Source organism: Lissotriton helveticus, chromosome 5_2 (genome assembly GCF_964261635.1).
Source record: "Lissotriton helveticus chromosome 5_2, aLisHel1.1, whole genome shotgun sequence".
Taxonomy (NCBI): domain Eukaryota; kingdom Metazoa; phylum Chordata; class Amphibia; order Caudata; family Salamandridae; genus Lissotriton; species Lissotriton helveticus.
The window spans coordinates 12,079,974-12,101,556 of NC_136066.1; the positions used below are offsets into that span (position 1 = coordinate 12,079,974).

The 21,583-nt window shown below is 50.3% G+C and overlaps 1 protein-coding gene across 1 annotated transcript in view; it reads right to left on the reverse strand.

The window, feature by feature from the left end:
- Positions 1-21,583, reverse strand: part of ENG (endoglin) — a 231,310-nt gene that overhangs the window by 144,584 nt on the left and 65,143 nt on the right. The window contains exon 3 of the mRNA XM_078646665.1: positions 15,120-15,245. Within this exon, the coding sequence (XP_078502791.1) occupies positions 15,120-15,245 (126 nt within the window). The remainder of the gene's footprint in view (positions 1-15,119; positions 15,246-21,583) is intronic.

Genomic DNA, 21,583 nt, shown 5'->3' on the forward strand with positions numbered 1-21,583 from the left:
CATGAAGGCCGCCCTCCTCAGTCGATATGGGCTAACGTCCGAGATGTACCGCCAGAGGTTCCGCAACTGCACCCGCATCCCGGGTACAACCTGGATAGAATATGTGAACTATTTCAGCCGAGCTTTCGAGGGATGGATCAAGGGTAGCAACGTAACCACCTACGAACAGCTCTTCAACCTCATTGTGTGGGAGCACCTCTCCAACAACTGCTTCGTCGAGCTCAGGCAGCACCTCCTCGACAGTAAATTGACTGACCCACGGCAGCTCGCCGCCGAGGCTGACCGATGGGAGAGCACCCGAGTGGCCCGAAGTGGGCCCAATGAGCAGAACAGACCCAACCAAGGTCATCATCGTCCCCGAGGAGGAGGAGGAGGCCCGGGCCGGGGCAGAGACGCCGTCCCGGCCGCTCCCGCGAACTACACCCCGCCCCCGGCCGGCCGGGGCAACCCCCCGATGCGCCCGGGGTTCCGAGCCAACATTACGTGTCATCGATGCCAGCGAGTCGGCCACTATGCCAGTGACCCGACCTGCCCAAAGAACCAGACCCCCGGGCCCCGCCAGGTGGCTGCCGCCGCCCTAGGAGAAGAGCAAGTCTCCGAGGAGCCTGAAGATTACGAGCAGGAGCAGCCCGAGTGGGAACCTGCCGCCATGACCCTGGCCTGCCTAGGGGGGAGAGACCTGATCCCGCGGGCTCCCCTACCAGCCAACACCAGGAAGTACAGCAGGTGTGGGTGATGTCCCCCATCGAACCCTGTGCCTTACAGGACAAGTGGACGGGGCCCTTCAAGGTGATCGAGCGTAAGAGCCCCGTCACCTACCTCATCGACATGGAATCCCCTCGGAACCCCCTCCGGGTCCTCCACGCCAACAGACTCAAACCCCACTTCGTGCGCTCGGAGCTCAGCCTGCTGATGGCCACAGACAGTGGAGCTGAAGAGGACTCTGAGCCCCTCCCTGACCTGCTGGGGACCGGGGAAAAAGATGGTTCAGTGGACGGGGTCCAACTCTCCGAGGCCCTGACCCCGGAGCAGCGCCAAGACTGTCGGGCCCTCCTGCTGCAATTTGCACGCCTATTCTCCCTCACACCCGGGGTCACCCCCTGGTGCCTGCACGACGTGGACACCGGCGACAGTCCTCCTATCCGACACCGGCCGTACCGAGTACCAGATCGGGTACGCACCTGCATCCAAGAAGAAGTCTCCAAGATGCTCGCCCTCGGAGTCATCGAACCCTCGGACAGCCCCTGGGCCAGCCCGGTTGTACTGGTCCCCAAAGCGGCGGCCCCGGGCACCACACCCGAACTCCGGTTCTGCGTCGACTATCGGGGTCTGAACGCTGTCACCCGAACCGACGCTCACCCCATCCTCCGAGCCGACGAGTTAGTTGACCGCATGGGGGCGGCCCGCTACCTAAGCATCTTCGACCTGACGGCGGGCTACTGGCAGATCGGCCTCACCCCCAGGGCACAAGAACGATCCGCTTTCTCCACCCCGGATGGACACTACCATTTCAGAGTGATGCCCTTCGGCATGAAAAACGCTCCAGCCACGTTTCAGCGACTTGTGAACCAGGTATTGGCGGGCCTCGAGGAGTTCAGCGCCGCCTACCTGGACGACATCGCGGTGTATAGCCGCCACTGGTCAGACCACCTCCGCCACCTCCGAGGGGTCCTGCAAGCCCTCCAACAGGCCGGCCTCACAATCAAGGCCAGCAAGTGCCAAATAGGCCAGGGGTCCGTGACCTACCTCGGACACCAAGTGGGGAGAGGTCTGGTGGCCCCCCTCCAGCTCAAGATCGCGGCCATCCAGTCCTGGCGGCCCCCCGTAACTCAAACCGAGGTCCGAGCCTTCTTGGGGCTCACCGGATACTATCGGCGGTTCGTGAAGGACTATGGCAGCATTGTTCGGCCCCTCACGGAACTCACATCCAAGACCAACCCAAAAACCGTCAACTGGACTCCAGACTGTCAAGCGGCCTTCGAGAGGCTGAAAGCCGCCATGTGCACCGCTCCTGTGCTCCAGGCCCCCGACTACAGCCGTGAGTTCATCGTCCAGACGGATGCCTCAGACCAGGGCATCGGGGCCGTCCTCTCCCAACTGAACCCCGAGGGAGTCGACCAACCAGTGGCCTTCCTCAGCAGACGCCTCCTGCCCCGAGAACAGCGCTGGAGCACCATTGAGCGAGAGGCCTTCGCAGTAGTATGGGCCCTCAAGAAGCTCCGGCCTTACCTCTTCGGAACCCACTTCCGGGTACAAACAGATCATCGGCCCCTGCAATGGCTAATGCAAATGCGGGGAGAGAACCCCAAACTATTGCGATGGTCCATCTCCCTGCAGGGGATGGACTTCACTGTGGAGCATCGCCCTGGCCAAGACCACGCCAACGCGGACGGCCTGTCCCGCTTTTTCCGCCTCGACGAGGAGAGTCCCCAAGAGGATGGGTGACTCTCCCCGCCTTCAGCTGGGGGGGACGCATGTTGGACAGGCCCCACGAAGGGCTCGCTCCCTCCCCGCATGACAGGGCCCAGACATCGGCTCTCCGGGTGCTACCCGCAGAAACAACCCGCAACCCGTCCCCCTCCGGGACGCATGCTCCCGGATATCTCTGTGCCACGGGCCCAGGCCCCCGTCAACCCCATTGCCCGGCCCAGCCGCCATCTTGGACACTGCAACACGCGGCCGCGTGGCCTCGGCTCGACCCCAACCCTGGGCCTGGCCGGGCCCCGACATCCCGGCACCACCATCCATCCAGGAGGTGAACGGACCACTTGGCAGGTTAATGGGAGAAAGAAGTGTCGATGGCTCTCCCCTGCCAGGTGCCGATCGCCCCCAGCCTCCCCGGGTGCTGGCTCCACCCCCCTGCTGGGTGTCTGGACTCCCTCATCCCGGACCTCCCGACCTCCCAGTGCGAGGGTCCGGACATCAAAGGGCGCCAGACCTATAACTGAGGCAGCCCCAGAGCAGGAGAGCAGTTATATCCTGGAGTCGAGAGACACCGAGAAGAACTCATCCTTGACGGACTGCTGGCGCTGCCGCAGCCCTGCCTTGTGAACTATTGTCCTGCCTGCTGGCGCTGCCGCGGCCTTCTGCACCGTTCATCCTCGTGGGACCTGCTGGCGCTGCCGCGGCCCATTGTAACCGTCATGCTCGTTGGGACCTGCTGGCGCTGCCGCGGCCCGTTGCCACCTACGACCTCTTCGGGACCTGCTGGCGCTGCAGCGGCCCGTTGCCACCTACGACCTCTTCGGGACCTGCTGGCGCTGCCGCGGTCTGACCCGTCCGAACGCCGAGCTCGAGGATTGTGAGCTACCACCGTTTCACCTCAGTACCTGTAGGTACCAAGACTGTCCCGCTACCCCCTTCCCCTAATAGAGACTAGAATTGAGAGGATCATCGTGTCCTGATCTCCGTGTATCGTACCCCCTTACTCAAAGAATTGCCTATAAAAGGTGTTAAGCTGATCTTCGTGTGGTGTCCATCTGTGGGGGGGAAGTTACTCGTCTGTACGATCGCTGGAGACGGCCCTCACCGGAGGCCTCTCCCCTTGTGCTCGGCCGACCCTCCAGGTCCCCGTCTAACAACGATTGACTGAGTGAAATAGTTTCTATCGTTTCCACAACTCTGAAGATATTGTTCCGAATCTAAGGGAAAGAAAGTTGTCATGTTTATGCGGTTGTCAGAGACTAATCCCAATTGTTTACTTGAGAAAGTTTCTAGTGACCTCTGAGCTAGCTGGCACACACACAATTAATGAAATTTAATGTACTCGATAGTGACCTCAGTCCTATGTCAAAACTATAGTGTATATTATTCCAACGCGCAAAGCCTATCAGGGATATAGGAACTACACTACATGGCGCCCAACGGTTTGGTAAGGCACTCATTTAATGCTAGATACTGAAGTAACTCAGTCGTGCTTTTCTCAGAGACCCCTTTTACCCGTAATACTGCAATAGACGTCTGGAGTGGGTAAAGGATAATATCCGCAATAGCTTAGTAGGATAAATAAACCTATGTATTAGCTGTTTGTTTTGTTCAACGTTGAAGGATACAGTACTAACGGCAATAACACGGAAACCGTTGGAGTTGCGGCTGACCAAGCGAGAATAGCTTTAAACTATACAGGTTTCCAAGAAACCTACCAGGATGCTATAATCATCCCTCCAAATTTAAGGAGAGCCATCACTCTAAAACTTATAAAACATGGCCTATCATCAAGAGGTGGTAGGGTAGTTTTTGTGATAGAGGCACATGAATATCACCAGACAGAGGTATTCTATTAATGGATGGTCTTCCCAGAAGCAAATCCAGTAACACAAGTGTTTCACTTCTACAAAGAAGATGAACCACCAGAGGAATACATTCCTTTCAAGGATATCGAAATTCCACTCACATACCAGGAGCATGAGCTCTGGTTTAAAGGCGCCCTAAGACATTGAAAACAAATTAGCAGGCTCGGTCCACTAGGTAGACCAGGAGCTACATGGCCGGTTTTAGCCGGCTATACACCACATCCTTACATTAATGACATGTCAGATGTAGAGTTACTAGCTCAACTCAAAGAGTTCATTAAAATCTATAGAAAATTGGTTCAGTATGTCATGCGGACTCTTACAGTCCAACCTCCAGTAGTTATTCCACAACAAACCTCTCACCGGGGGAATACACTAAAAATTACACCATAGACTTTACACTCAGTCATGGGTAAATTACCAACAGAACGTGAACAAATTCCATTCTGGATAGCTCCGAAAATTACTCGGATCGAGGCAGTATTTCCTGATACTACCCCTCACGAGAAACACAGAATTCTAACAATCTGTCTACCAATGGGGATCGCACCACACCTGGAGGACTGAGACACTTGGGGTACAGTCTTCGCTGCATTCTACACAAAAACACATGGCGTTCCATCTATGGCGGTAATACCTGATGTCCTGAAACAGATTCAAAATGAATACAGGGCAGAGCCAGATCTGAATTTAGGTATGAAACTACTGAACGAGTTCAAACAGGTCTCAACAATAATATTGGCTAATATTGAAGGAGAAGTTGCATCAGTGGCGATCCGCCAGAAGTTGAGAGAATTTGATGTAACTGAGCAACCACAAGAACTAGCCAGAATGATTGAAAAATCTTATGAAGAATTAGGCAGAGACAGTTTGGGTGGGAAAACAGTTAAACCACAACTGTCTTAAAGTCCTGAAAAGGTCTTTAGTAAAACTACTCCTTCCTCTTCTAAAAAGAAGTGGAAAAATAGCAAACAACCTTCCAAAGAGAAGCGTTCTCATTCCTGAGGCACGTCTTCGCAAAAGGAGCCCTCTGAAAGGAGGTACAACCTCAGGAATAGGGATAATTTGAGAAAACCTGACAGGTATCAAGATACTGATACACGTTCCTCTCGTACCTTTCAGATATCATCACAGACATCCGAAAGAAGAGGACGATCAGAACACAAGGAAGAACGCATGAAATCCAAAGACGATCAACACGTTCAGAAAAGTAAATCAAAACCTCAATTCACGAAAAAGAAGGTAGCAGGTCTAAAAATTAGACATGCAGAGAGTCTTAATGACACAACACAAGAACGAAGAATGGGCTCAGACAATGTTGGACAGCGCAGCAGAAGTAACAATAGCTCACCAGAACCTAAAGGGACTTCTGGAGACAGTGGACTTGAATGAGGACATTGAAGTTGAAACTGCAGACACCAGGGTTAGTTCTCCACATAGGTTATATGAAGTAACACTCCGGATTGAGGAAGACATACCAAGAAAAGTGAACATTTTGGGAGCGACTTTCAAAGGGTTATGACATTCTTCTAGCAGAAAAAGACTGGCCACCGGAATTTGTCAGGGAGTGCCCACATGACGAAGACATCATTATGCCAGCCTTCTCCAACCACATTCCAATGCATTTATATACTTATTCCAGGAAATGGGCAGTTGCCCAAGCTCCAACATTATATAAAAATCATCTCCTCACCATAAAATCCAGTTAAAAAATCAACTAACTGCACAGCGGCAGTATCCAGTTAAGCAAAAATCTAAAAAACAGGTCAGGGAGATCTTAGATCAACTTTAATATCAAGGGGTGATTGAAACATGCACCTCACAAATGAACAATCCTTTGTTTCCTGTTTACAAACCAGACAATACATATTGTCTAGCTTTGGATTATAGACATCTAAATTCTTGTTGCACAACATTTGCTGTACAAAACTCACACAGTACGGCATTAATAAATAACATTGTGCGTAATACTATAAAACCACATTAGATATTTCTAAAGGTTTCTTTTGTCAAAACATAGCACTTGAAAGTAGGTATTTGACCGCTTTCTCAATAATGGGGACCCAGCATCAATTCTGTCATCTCACTCAAGGATTCAAGAATATTCCGGGGTTATTCTCAGCAAGGGTAACAGAGTTACTACAAACTTATGATGATGAGGCATTGTCATATGTCGATGACATCTATCTGACAGACGATGACTTGGACAGGCACTTGAACAGAGTGAACACCATTATACTGGGCTTCGCCTCTGAAGGGTACAAATTCAATTTTAAGAAATCAAGAATTGCCCATCTCAACGTGCTTTTCCTAGGATATGAATTAGCAAATGAAGGCAAAAGCCTGGCAGAAAAGTGTGCGCTGCTCCAACCTCCAAAAACACTGAAAAACTTACAGTTGATTCTAGGTTTCCTGAATTTCTGAAGAACTTACATTCTAAACTATGAAGAAAGGGTTAAACCTCTCTACAAATTAATCGAACCTGATTTTAAACTCACTCATTGGAAAAAAGAACACACAGAAATATTGTGTTTAATCCGAACAGACGTTAGCAACAAAACGTTTACAAACACTCGTAAATGTACGCAACTTAGTGATCCAAATCATTCCGGGTCAATGCGGATTCACCTACTTAACTTTTAATGAAGGTGAAAAAGTACCAATTGCATACAAATCACATTTGTAACACAAGCAGAAATGAAATTCACTTCTACAGAAAAAATTCTGACAGCAGTTCAAACCGCTAGTAAAAGAAAAAGCCCTAGCACAGGGGAAACGCATTATGATCGTAACTCCTGTCCCTGCCTTAGAGGCAGTGACAAAAGCTAGCATTCCAAATGCTGAAGCTTTACATCTGAGATGGATACAATGGTTAATTCTCTTACTGCAACTGATGTTGTATACGTTTTTTATCCTTATTTGAAAACACAAGCATTCCTGCAATACGAACAAGAATGTCCTCTACCCACTGAGATTCTGCCTCTAGACCAGTATGAATGTATAATTTACACTGATGGATCTGTGCAACCCGCTACGGAGGGTAAGCAGGCTTATAGTGCAGCATGCACGATCGTTAAAGGTTGTATGCGCGATGGCAAATTCAGAGCTATGGTCACAAAAACGCAATCTCTAAGAGATTGTCCAGCTCAGCGAGCTGATTACAAGCATTCAAAATGGCACTTGAAAATACGGATCGCGAATTCCCCACACTCATAGTGTGTGATTATTTCTACTGTGTTCAATCTTACAATGAATATTTACAGAATTGGCTTCAAAACTGTTTCAAAGATGCAAAAGGAGGCACAATCAAGCATAAAACGCTTTGGGTTCAGTTGCGAGACGGACTACAAAACACTCACGAGATACACACGCGGAGTCATCAACGTGATGGTGTTCACGTTGAAGGGAATTCATTGGCTGATGAAGCCGTGAAGGGGCTGTGCAATCGGTTTCCGTACCTGCAATCACTCGTTCAAAAACGAAAATAGACAGCAAAATAATGCTGGCTGTCAATGCAGCAAGCAAGGGTAGCAGTGCAATGTTACCTAAAGGGTTTTCACTCAAATACTCATATATAATTGATGCTAACAGCGTTCCGTTTGCTCAAATCCCTGGAGTGGGGGATAGAGTAATTCAAAACAGGGAACATAGAACAGCTTTGATTTATGAAGCACATTTGGGAGGTGGTCTGATACATCAGGGGATCTCTAAAACAATATTAACTGTAAAAGAGATGTGCTGGTGGCCAGGAATGAATGCACAAATTCACATATTTGTCATTAATTGCATAGACTGCAATAGAGATCGCAGCACTGAACGCCACCAGATACCTGACTATAGCATAGCCAGCCCAGTACAGACACCATTGTTAGACAGCATTAGACTAGATACATGCAGGCGTCCTAATGGACGAATGCGGTCCCACAAACACTAAATATAGGTTCCTTTGGATATGGCCTCAGCGCTCGACTGACGCTCGAACTATTCTAAAAGATTTGCGAGTCTTTATCGGCACATACACAATAGGCACACTACATTCTGACCAGATAACGATAATTAGAGGGACATCCAAGGTATTGGCTCGTTCAAACCCTCCTTATCACTGTTCAATCGGTAGACCCATTTTTGTTCTATTTTGAACAAGAACCGACTGATGTCAGTACAAAAATCAGGAATATGTGGTTGTTCCAGGACTGTCCAACAAAAGTCATCAGGGCCATGCCCTTTCTCCAGGAAGTGTGCAGTAAGGCGAGTGGCTTGCTTTCGGCAACGCACTGTACTTTTGTGCTCTTGTATCCGTGTCCTTATCTTCCTAGTCGTCATCCCAACGTATCGTAGTGGGCACGGACATGTTATCTGATAGATTAAGTTACTGCTGTTGCAGTTTGTAAATCTGTTTTGTGTCCATGGGCGATTGGTCCCTATGTCCACCACAGTGGATTTACAAGTTTGGGGACAGACCGTACACGACCCACATGGGTGGTGTCCAACAACAGGAGGTAGGTCCCACAGGGTGCCAACTTGTCTGGGTTCCTTGTTCCGTGGGCGTGTATGAATTAGCTGGTCCTTTAGATTTTGTCCTCTTTTAAAGGCAAAGATTGGTAAAGCTATGTCATCGCCGCCGGTTTTCAAGATAGACCAATGCTTCTTTATGATCCTTTGTACTTGGTTTGATCGACTATTGAATGTATTGACAAAGGCAATGCGATTAGTCTTCTCTTTGGGAGGGTGTATCTCCAAAAGGGACTCCCTGTTATTATTAGAAGCCCTCTTCTTAGACTGACGAATAATCTTCTTTGGATAGTTTTTCTCATTCAGTTGGTTTTCCAGATTTTTTGAGTGGGTCTTGAAGCCTCCTTACTAGAGCAGTTTCTTTGAACCCTAAGGAACTGGCCGAAAGGCAGATTGTCCCTCAGGGCCCGTGGGTGGCAACTATCATATCGCAGAAGTGCGTTTCAAGCCATCGGCTTGCGATAGAGCTCCGATTCGATTCCAGTTGGAGTTGCATGTAACCTCAGATCAAGGAAGGCCAAAGATGTCCGGCTATACTCGATGGTGAATTTGAGGTAGGCGTTCTTACTATTCAGCCATCCGTGGAAAGACACGAGATCTTCTTCTGTTCCCCGCCACACCACCAGGATATCGTCAATATAACGTTTCCATACATGTAGTGATGGTAGATAGGGGTTGGCGGGTGTAAGGACTACTTGCTGTTCAAAGTTATGGACGTAAAGATTCGCCAGGCTCGGCGCAAAAACGCTGCCCATGCTGGTCCCGGACACCTGCAGGTAAGTGATGTCCTCAAAGCGAAAGTAATTCTCTTTCATCGCAATTTCTGCTAAATGCATAATGAAACGTATTGGAGTGATAGACTGATGGTTACTCTGCTCCAGCAAAGCACCTACCACCTCCAGGGTTTCAGTTTGCGGAATTGACGTATAACGGGACTCAACGTCGAATGATACAAGGATGTCCCTTTCGATATCAAATTGTACTGTTGGAAGGAGTCTCAGGACATCTTTCGTGTCCTGTAGGAACGTAGGCATAGCCTTGACCATTGGGTTCAAGAAATAATCGACAAAGGTCGACAGAGGTTCCAGAACTGAACCAATACCGGAAATAATGGGCCTCCCGGGTGGCGGCCTCTGAGGTTTGTGCACTTTGGGAAGACTGTAGAAATACGGTATCGTAGGGTATTGAGTTGTTAGATATTGTTCTTCCTGGGGTGTAATCCAGCCCTCGGCGGTTGCTTCCTCAACCAGACCTCTTATTTTGGTTTGTATTCTCTCTGTAGGGTCTTCTTTTAATGGCAGATATGATTTCCGGTCACTCAGCTGCCGAAGGCATTCGTTTCTGTAGATCTCAGTATCCAGGATCACTGTTGCACCGCCTTTGTCGGCTTGCTTGATGATAATTCTGTCGTTAGATGATAATGAACGGAGGGCCAGTTGTTCATCTCGTGCGAGGTTCATGAATGGCCTGGTTTCTGTTTTGTAAAGACGTGTTATGTCGTTTTCCACGGCTGTTTCAAATGTCAAAACCTTGGGAGGTAGTACAGCACTAGGTGGATTAAATGTGGATGGCTTCTTCAATCCAGTGTTTTTTTCTTTTTCTTCAATGACAGTTCCAGTGGTTCCTGGTCTAGAAAAGAAATAGTGTAGTCTTATTTTTCTGAAGAGCTTTGCCAATTCGATTTGGGCTACAAAAGGATCCCCTTTCTGAGTTGCCACAAAACCCAGGCCTTTGTTCAAAAGTCGCTCTTCATTTGGAGAGAGTATATGTGAGCTGAGGTTCATCACGAGGCTGTCTGGTTGCTTGTCCCCGCGGTTTCTGGCGGGACTTTCTTCCCGCTGCGGAGATCTATTCCCGATTGTGGTGGGATGTTCGTATTAAAGTGGACCTGTGCTGGCGTTGTTCCTTGTCGCCTCCTGCCCCTGCCTCGTCTCGGGCCAAACCCTAAAAAAGGAAAAAATCCAGGGCCTTGTTGCATTTGAGGAGGACCAAAAGGACCCATTTGAGGCGGACCTTGGGGTCCATACATCCAGGGATTTGCCGGCCACCACGGTTGAAAATTGTTAAAGTTCTGTGGTTGATGTCCACTCCTCCAGTTTCTTCTGTTACCTCGGCCCCTGGACGTTTGGCCAGTAGACCCATTTTGTGAGGTGTCTGAATCGCTGGATGCTCCATCCGAGCTTGATGTACCATATGTCGAGCCACCCTTCTTTCCACCTCGATTAAATGTTGGTGCTGTGTATGTGTCGCTCGTGTATGGATATACTCTTTCCATAGAAAATTTCGCTAGGTCTTTTTTAAACTTTTCTAATTTTGTGAAAAGAATAGCTTCCTTAAAATCTTTGTTATTCTTGTCACTGTCATCCTGTCCCTTTTTAAACAATCCACTTTTTAGTGTTGTTTTTATCTGGCCCTCAAGTACCTGAATCTCAATTAGTATTTTGTCCGCTACTCTTTTTGCGGTTTTAATGATCAGGACTAGCCAGTCCCTTGTGCACCTCCAGGCAATCATTGACCAGTCTCTCAGGAAGTCTTTATCATCAAGAAATAGACGTGGTGCATTATTAACAATGAGGCCCGAGGGTGCACAGTTGTCTCGAAGATATTGTGCCATGACTATTCCATGGACAGATGTCCTGGAGTAGGATTTTTTAAGGACTAAAACTTTTGCCCAACCCTCATCGTTGTTTATTACTTGGACGGGAATACTATCTAGAAGACTAGGGTTTTCATCCAGAATACTTTGTACCTCCGCACTCTCAAATGCTAATCCCCAATTGGTAGCCATGTCAGGGAGCCGATCGTTAGAGAACGAGTAGAGGACAGGGCACCCACTGTGATGAAAAATATATATATGGAGAACACCTCGCAGTAAACGCAGTTTTGCTAGAAGACCAATTTGGTCGACCAGTATTAAAAGGACCCACAGCCTTAGCTGTACTATTCACATACACAACAATCACCTGGAGGAGGGTCCGAGGGCAGGTTTATCGACCAACCAAGTACATGCCCCAAAACATATTACTATCACAACAAGAAATACCTGGGGGTCAAAAACATAAGTCAAACAGCATGGATCACAACACCGATACTACACAAATAACACCCGTGAGTACATTGTGCATGTTAAAGAATGCAGGCCAATTCAAGGCTCAAGAGCATATGGAGAAAATAGTTCCCATCAGAAGCCACACTGTACCGCCCTCTTTCTCATCATTTGGGTTCTCCTTACCCAGGAGACAAAAACGGCTGGTCTAATGTTACCGTAACCGATAAATGTGACAAGTGGGAGGTATATATTGTACAAAAATTAAAGAGGCTCCTGAATAAAGCAGTGTATGGTGATGGTAGTGAAAAGTGAAAGATTATCGTAAAATTAGGTGAATCGGGTAGAAAAAACAAAATTTATTAGTATCTCCCAATCCCTAAGGTTAAAAAGCAAGTGCAAGTGCGGGTTTGAAATAATAACCGTACTTGATGGTGGTCAACATGTTTCTGCATTAAATAGAACCAAGTTTCCAATGCATTCGTCAGGACCTTGATAGACAACACTACTGCTTAAAATAAATAATGAAAAAATATCACCTGAAAGTCCCAGGTGTGTACTCAACCGTATACTGTTATCACGTTGTATCACACGATATTGGATCCAGACAGAAAGACAAACAGACAAAAACAAAAAACATGAATGAATCATATTCTCGTGTTTTTTTTACAATGAAACACCACAGTGTGATGGAGACACATTCACAGCTACTCGGACAAAACGTTCCAAAGTGCACTCACCCATAAATGATGGTTGAGAGGCTTCACCCCACCTGGCTGCAGCTCAGGTTTGAGGAGCACCGCTCTAAAATTAATTATTAAATCACTTTTAGAACTGGTTTTACATAGAGTTAAAAGAAAGGTTTACATGGAGGTTAAAGATGGCTTTTGGATACTCCATTAACATTTACGCTGATTTATGTAGGTACCCCGCCAGTACTATACCCCGGCGGTCGAACTAATGGCTAAAAACGAATTATACCGCAGGTATATTCTGCTGATCTTATTCGAAACCTGTAGGCAAACTTAGATGGAAAAGTTCAAGTATAGTGGCAGCACAGAAAGCAAGTTTGCTGTTAAGGGCTGACGCTGCTTTTCTTACGCGTGTTGTTATCAGGCTAGCTGGGTGTGCGCTGGCAAGCGAGTGCGAGACAGCCGCTTACCTCTCCGTCGGTGTCTCCGGGCAGTCGTCTGTACTGTCTGGGGGGGCACCGGCGATCATGCAAGAGAGATGTTTGTATCCTCGTATTTCGCCAAACTGCATCACGTGATCAGAGAACAGTCACGTGATGCGAAGCATGCTGGGACATGTAGTTCCAACTGCGCTTTTGCAGTAATTTACTGTTACTATAGTAAATTAAGTTTCAGACAGTGTTTATACCATGACACAAAGTATATTTATTATGTTAATGCCATATTTTGCCAAGACATCTTTTAAAAGAAGCCATTATGGTGTCTTTAGCAACATTTAAAAGTGGGGTCCGACGTTTAGCTCTCGAGCTTACAAAGAAGCCATGGCCAGTTTGGGCTTTGCATTGCATTACTCTAGTCCATTTCCTCCTGAGGGAAATTCTGTTGTGGAAAGAAAAAACCGAGACATAAAGCAGTCAATAACAGCTAGGGTATTAGGTTCGGGTGATGGGTGGGTCAAACATCTAATAAGTGACCAACGTAGTCTTAACAACTTGCCAAGAAGTTCTCTAGGGTGTGTCACTCCATATGAGGTCCTATTTGGGACAAGAATGATGGTTTCGTACCTTCATAGTCACACATCAGTGGTGGAAACTAAGACATTTGATACCAAAGATTGTTTGGCTGTTTTACAGGACTTAAATGAACTAAGAACAAAACAAAGCAATGTGTTCCTGAAGCCAACCACCACTGGGGAAAACCAGCCGTCCCAGCAAGGCCTGTCTGGATCCCAAAGCTTGGTGATCTAGTCAGAGAAAAGATCGCGGACAAGAAGGAATTTGGGCCTTCTTACAGACAACCAGTACTTGTCCTAGCAATCCACGGATCAAGAACAGTTTTACTGCCGCCCCTTGCTGGTAAAAAGGAGAACAGGTTTGTGTCCATCGACCTGATCAAACCACACTATGTGGCCGATACTAAGCAGTAGGCCAAGTGGACTCCGACAATATAGCAGACACACTCCTCTAGCTACAATCCAAGAGGTTCAAACTGAGAGACTCATCACCATTGAGGAATCTGCAGTCAGAAAAGAAGGGCTAAGCAGCAAAGCTATGGAACTTGTACCTCTTGAGACCCAAATAATATTTCGTCCTGAGGCACTTGTCTACAATGAAGTAACAAGTGACCAAGGGGTTCCAGCTATTTCAACAAATCCGCATGCAATTCCAACCATTGACAGAACTGCCTCTGGCTATTTCATTAACTTGATACGTTTTCTGAGGATCCCAGCGAACCAGAAACGACGCCAGCAAAAAGAACTTTCAAAAGACAAGTAATAGACTTTTTTCATCACCTGGAAAAAACTTATCTGGTTTCACCAGGGATTGAATTTTGGATTTTGTTGGGAATATTTTTTCTTCTACTTTGGTTAGCTCTGGTACTAACTCTGGGTATGCTGATGAATGGAAGATATGTAAAAATGGACGCAGCAAGTACACAAGTGAACTTACTTCTGAAGCCACACAAATCATCCCATCGTGAACAAAGAGACTTGTCAAGAGTGAACATCACAGCCGTTCCTATACCTGGGTATAGCTTGGGACTGAGCAGAATATGACATTTTTGGCCCCTCGGAGCTGTTGAAGATTCCACACCAATTCAAGGTTTCATTAAGTGACTTTATTACCTCCAGTACCTTCTCTGATGATTGGGACTTCGAGGCTGTTAATAACATGATGTCTGATCGAGAGATGTCTGCAGTATTCACAAATCATGAATATTTAAAGGGTTCATCGGACTAGGAACGGATGTATTGTTATAACCATTACGGTCATCATTTCTTGCACAAATCTGCAAAGCCTAGAAATGTACATATGTGTAACCACTGGGAACATTGTCCTATATCTCCAGAGGGGAGCTCAAAACTTTTTTGAGCTCAGGTCTCAGAGTCTCAGGGGTTCAGGTCTCAGGGGGCGCAGGTCTCAGGGGCACAGATCTCAGGGGCGCAGGTCTCAGGGGCACAGGTCTCAGGGGGCCAGGTCTCAGGGGCACAGGTCTCAGGGGCGCAGGTCTCAGGGGCGCAGGTCTCAGGGGCGCAGGTCTCAGGTGCTCAGGTCTCAGGGTCTCAGGTGTACTTACATAGATCTCAGGTTCCAGGTCCTGAGGGAAGTCGCTGAATGTAATAAATCCGATCGCATTGATGACGATGATCGGTTTCTCACTCAGCCTCGAACCCGTGACCAGCGTCACATTCAGAGCAGAGGTCTGAAAGAAAGAAAAACTCTGTCAGACACCATGACAGGGGCAGGGGGGCAACAGAGCCACCATGACAGGGGCAGAGGGCAACAGAGCTACCATGACAGGGGCAGAGGGCAACAGAGCCACCATGACAGGGGCACAGGGGCAACAGAGACACCATGACAGGGGCAGAGGGCAACAGAGCCAACATGACAGGGGCAGAGGGCAACAGAGCCACCATGACAGGGGCACAGGGGCAACAGAGACACCATGACAGGGGCAGAGGGCAACAGAGCCACCATGACAGGGGCAGAGGGGCAACAGAGACACCATGACAGGGGCAGGGGGGCAACAGAGCCACCATGACAGGGGCAGAGGGCAACAGAGCTACCATGACAGGGGCAGAGGGCAACAGAGCCACCATGACAGGGGAACAGGGGCAACAGAGACACCATGACAGGGGCAGAGGGCAACAGAGCCACCATGACAGGGGCAGAGGGCAACAGAGCCACCATGACAGGGGCAGAGGGGCAACAGAGCCACCATGACAGGGGCAGAGGGGCAACAGAGCCACCATGACAGGGGCAGAGGGGCAACAGAGCCACCATGACGGGGCAGAGGGGCAACAGAGCCACCATGACAGGGGCAGAGGGGCAACAGAGACACCATGACAGGGGCAGGGGGGCAACAGAGCCACCATGACAGGGGCAGAGGGCAACAGAGCTACCATGACAGGGGCAGAGGGCAACAGAGCCACCATGACAGGGGCACAGGGGCAACAGAGCCACCATGACAGGGGCAGAGGGCAACAGAGCCACCATGACAGGGGCAGAGGGCAACAGAGCCACTGTTGGAAATGGGATCCCCGGCCGGCCAGGGCTTTCGCCAAAGTCAGTCAGAGACCACCACTCCCAAGTCAGGGCAAGGGAGTTACACGCCAAGATAACCCCTACTCACCCTCTAGGTAACGTGGCGCGAGCAGCAAGGCTAAACTTGGAGGCGATGTAGGCTAAGTATTTGCGCACGCACCCCAGCAACAACAACCAAAGGCCCACCACAAAGGAAACTCCACACAAGGTTATATAAAAATAGCCTTTGTATTACACCAAAACACATTAGATAAAACACACACTTTACAATGTGCCAGAGGCACGGGCAGAATTTACAAGGGGATATTTACAAGACAGGGCCACCTGGACCACTGTCAGGAATCAGAAGTAGCACTTTCAGAAATAGCACTTAGTACATAGAATATAAATTTACTTTAGCACAAAATAGCACACAACCAGTAACTACTGGTAACAGGACCTCACTAGCACCACCTGCACTAGGGAGAAAACAACCACCTACATATCACAATACCTGTAGGGGTGTAAGAGGAAAACACATGATGCAATGCATAACATTCATTCAGAGGTGTAAAGGACAATTGCGCAAAATCACATTAGTCACCACCTGTGACTGTCCCTAGGCCAACTGGCCTCTCTAGGGCTAGGACGCCCTGTGTCCAAAGTTAGGGGGGGCCTAAACGTGGCAGCTGCCCACAAAGTGCTGGGCAGCTGTGTGAGGATGGGGCCACACGCTGGAGCCTCGCAGCAGGCTCTGGCCAAATCACTTGTGCCCCCTAGAGCCTTTCAGGCTCAAACACCAAATGCGGCCGTCTCTGGAGCCTCTCTAGGCTCTGAAAATAACCATGGGACCCTGGAGCTTCGGGGCTCCTAACTACAAATATGGCCCGACGTTGGAGTCCCCCTCCTGGGAACTCGCAATCTCACAAATGCCCCTGGATCATTGGAGTCCCTCACGGGGGACTCTGAAAACAGTTAAGTGCCCCCAGGAAATGCCGGCAACGTAGGAGCCCCGCTCGGGGGCTCGGATACCAAGATATGCCCCCTGAGCCTCAACAGGCTCTACACACCGGAGGTGGGGGCGTGGGCACCGGCAATGTGCCCCGACGGCCCCCCTGTCCCCTTTGGAGCTGCACTCACCGGTTCTCTTGCCGCCGGTCTTCTTTCTGGTGTGGCCCAGCGCGGGGTAGGCTCTCGCCTGGGCCTGGATTCAGTTACCGGTCTCCTCTTCACGGCAGCAGGCGGGGCTCCCCCTCGGTCCCGGGAGCCCCGAGAAAGCAGGCGCCGCTCTCTCTTCCTGGTTACACGTCAGGTCCCGGGCCAGCAGCCAATCAGAGCGCGGCCCGGGAATGACGTCAGAGGTGTCCCGCAGTACCGCCCCCGGCCTGCCTGACTTCCTGGTCGCGGGCCGGGCGGCGGCGATTCTCGAGCAGGCAAACGAGGGGTGGGCTCCCTCCAGGAATTAAATATTAGGCGAGGTGGGCTCTCGCCATGGCGGCCAGGTCCCTGTCGAGGTGGGCACTCGCCAGAGGACTTCCAGAATCGGCCAATCAAGCGGGCACACGCCGGGTGGGCACCGGCTGTAGCAGGCAAAGCGCTCCCAAGCGCTACAGCCCGAATAAAGCGCTGTTAGGCGCTAGAAGGAAAACGAAGCGCTTCCAGGCGCTAGGGAAATCAGAAAGCGCTCCCCAGCGCTAGAAGTAATAAAAAGATCCAGCAAAGTCCCTTCAGGGGGGGCAGGGGGCAAGGCTGGGCCCAGAGCCAGCACACTGGGTCTCCAGGCAGGGAGACACCCCAAGTGGCGGTCCTCTGGCCTAGCGACAGCAGCAGCAGCCCCCCTCAGGATCCTGGAACAAGAACAAGAACAATTTCAGTGGGGACACAGCCCCATTTTTATACAGTGCATTCCTTTGTTCAAGGGTGCAGAGTGGGGGCGGAACCAGTCGCAGCTGGTTCTTGAGTACTCTGTTTACCTCAACCACCCTCTCTATTCACTGGCAGGGCTTGGGTCATTAGACACACCACAGGGGGGCGGAGCCAGCATTGTGTGGGGAAAACCCAGCCCATCCAGGACACAGGTACACTCCTCCCACACATTACTCATGCAGATCTCCCACTCACCACCGGGCAGACCCATCCAGACTTCCTGGAGCCTGGCATGCCAGCCAGCTCCAGCCAATCACACGCCAGCACCCTCACAGCACACGTACAGCCATGTCTAGAAATGGCGCTTCTCTACTAGACACATACATGCTGCATACACCGTTGCGCAGCATTCACTCTCACGAGTTCACACATACCAGACTCAAGCCTGTACACCCCACGCATCAGGAACTACCAGGGACACATACATTCCCCATGCATTCCTATGGGCGGGCAGGCCTAGCTCAGCACATGCACTCAGAGTGCGCACGCACTTTCCACTGGGACACAGTGAAAGTGCGCAGAATCCCAAAAATCACCATTGCCAGGTCACCATGTCATGCAAAAAGTCTAGGGGTGAACCTGCCCTAAGGGCCAAAGTCCAACATAAGACTTCAACAGGTGCTGGCGCAACTCTGGACAAACAACACTGAGCAACTGCTCCTTGAGAAACATATTCAGTACTCCGTCTTTCTCATCATCCGAGCTAGCCGCCAGCCAATCCCACATTGCATCAGAACAGTCGTCCACAAAAAAACCCCACTTCTGTTGAGGCGGTTTCCTACTGCCCCTGAACTTTAACCTTAACTCCTCCTCTTGGGAACAAGGGACCATACGTTGGGCACGGGGTAGGGGACTTTCTGCACTGAAGTCTAAATAGCTGCCACCACTGGACTCAGCCCTCCCTGGGGAATCCAGAAAATTAAAACTGCGCGCAGGGGATAGTCTATCCTCCAGAGCTACTTTGCCTCTGGTGGAGGCCCTCTCAGCCTCCTCTATCCTTTCCTGCGCTAAGACCATCTCGGTCTCTAGCTGTTGCTTCCTAAGCTCCAGCTGCGCCATAGCCTGGGCATGCTCCAACCTGAGCCTCTCTAAAGCCAGCTGGTGCTCCCTTTCTCTCCTCCTATCTTCCAGCTCCTCTGGGGACAGGGAAAGGGATGAGGCGCTGCCTCCTACGCTGGACCCAGCAAGGGACTCCCTATCTATGGGGTCCTCACTCTCTACTGGCATCCAGGTGCTGTCATCTTCTTCCTCCTCTTCTGAATGTTCAGGGTTCCCCACAGACCCACCACCCTCCTGGTGTGGAGCCTGGGCCCTTTCCTCACTGCGCTCAAGATCCCATTGATCCTCTTGCCATTTGACCATGCATCTCCTAAGTGCATACCAGCCTGACTGATCCGCCCCTATGCCTCTCTCTTCACAGAACTTTCTCAGCTCCCACATACCGTATGTGGCTAGATCATTGAAATCAAAAACCAGCTCCATTCTGGCGGACGTTCTAGAGAAGAGATCACACAGGGAACCTAGGGGTCTGAGCTAACACAGGAGTACACAATTCACAAAGGTATCAGCAAGCTCTCTACCCCAGAGAACTCACACTCACTTGCCTAGTGCCACACACCATTCATCCACACACAACCCTCCCCTCGGACTGGTAAGGCAGTTTCTACCACCCCTGATTCCTCAACCTGACCACAAGTGACACAGGTACCGACTCTGGGCGCAGGGAGGGGGACAAATGTACTGACACAATTACACAATGGATACCTTCAGGAGAAGAAAATATGAAACTTCCAAAAAAAACAATCCCCTAAAATGTGGTCATCTAAAATGCAGAGTTTTGTGGTGCAGCCAGCTGCTACCAAGGTACAACGCAAACACAAATCCTTATCCCGCCGCTTGCCGCCAATGTTGGAAATGGGATCCCCGGCCGGCCAGGGCTTTCGCCAAAGTCAGTCAGAGACCACCACTCCCAAGTCAGGGCAAGGGAGTTACACGCCAAGATAACCCCTACTCACCCTCTAGGTAACGTGGCGCGAGCAGCAAGGCTAAACTTGGAGGCGATGTAGGCTAAGTATTTGCGCACGCACCCCAGCAACAACAACCAAAGGCCCACCACAAAGGAAACTCCACACAAGGTTATATAAAAATAGCCTTTGTATTACACCAAAACACATTAGATAAAACACACACTTTACAATGTGCCAGAGGCACGGGCAGAATTTACAAGGGGATATTTACAAGACAGGGCCACCTGGACCACTGTCAGGAATCAGAAGTAGCACTTTCAGAAATAGCACTTAGTACATAGAATATAAATTTACTTTAGCACAAAATAGCACACAACCAGTAACTACTGGTAACAGGACCTCACTAGCACCACCTGCACTAGGGAGAAAACAACCACCTACATATCACAATACCTGTAGGGGTGTAAGAGGAAAACACATGATGCAATGCATAACATTCATTCAGAGGTGTAAAGGACAATTGCGCAAAATCACATTAGTCACCACCTGTGACTGTCCCTAGGCCAACTGGCCTCTCTAGGGCTAGGACACCCTGTGTCCAAAGTTAGGGGGGGCCTAAACGTGGCAGCTGCCCACAAAGTGCTGGGCAGCTGTGTGAGGATGGGGCCACACGCTGGAGCCTCGCAGCAGGCTCTGGCCAAATCACTTGTGCCCCCTAGAGCCTTTCAGGCTCAAACACCAAATGCGGCCGTCTCTGGAGCCTCTCTAGGCTCTGAAAATAACCATGGGACCCTGGAGCTTCGGGGCTCCTAACTACAAATATGGCCCGACGTTGGAGTCCCCCTCCTGGGAACTCGCAATCTCACAAATGCCCCTGGATCATTGGAGTCCCTCACGGGGGACTCTGAAAACAGTTAAGTGCCCCCAGGAAATGCCGGCAACGTAGGAGCCCCGCTCGGGGGCTCGGATACCAAGATATGCCCCCTGAGCCTCAACAGGCTCTACACACCGGAGGTGGGGGCGTGGGCACCGGCAATGTGCCCCGACGGCCCCCCTGTCCCCTTTGGAGCTGCACTCACCGGTTCTCTTGCCGCCGGTCTTCTTTCTGGTGTGGCCCAGCGCGGGGTAGGCTCTCGCCTGGGCCTGGATTCAGTTACCGGTCTCCTCTTCACGGCAGCAGGCGGGGCTCCCCCTCGGTCCCGGGAGCCCCGAGAAAGCAGGCGCCGCTCTCTCTTCCTGGTTACACGTCAGGTCCCGGGCCAGCAGCCAATCAGAGCGCGGCCCGGGAATGACGTCAGAGGTGTCCCGCAGTACCGCCCCCGGCCTGCCTGACTTCCTGGTCGCGGGCCGGGCGGCGGCGATTCTCGAGCAGGCAAACGAGGGGTGGGCTCCCTCCAGGAATTAAATATTAGGCGAGGTGGGCTCTCGCCATGGCGGCCAGGTCCCTGTCGAGGTGGGCACTCGCCAGAGGACTTCCAGAATCGGCCAATCAAGCGGGCACACGCCGGGTGGGCACCGGCTGTAGCAGGCAAAGCGCTCCCAAGCGCTACAGCCCGAATAAAGCGCTGTTAGGCGCTAGAAGGAAAACGAAGCGCTTCCAGGCGCTAGGGAAATCAGAAAGCGC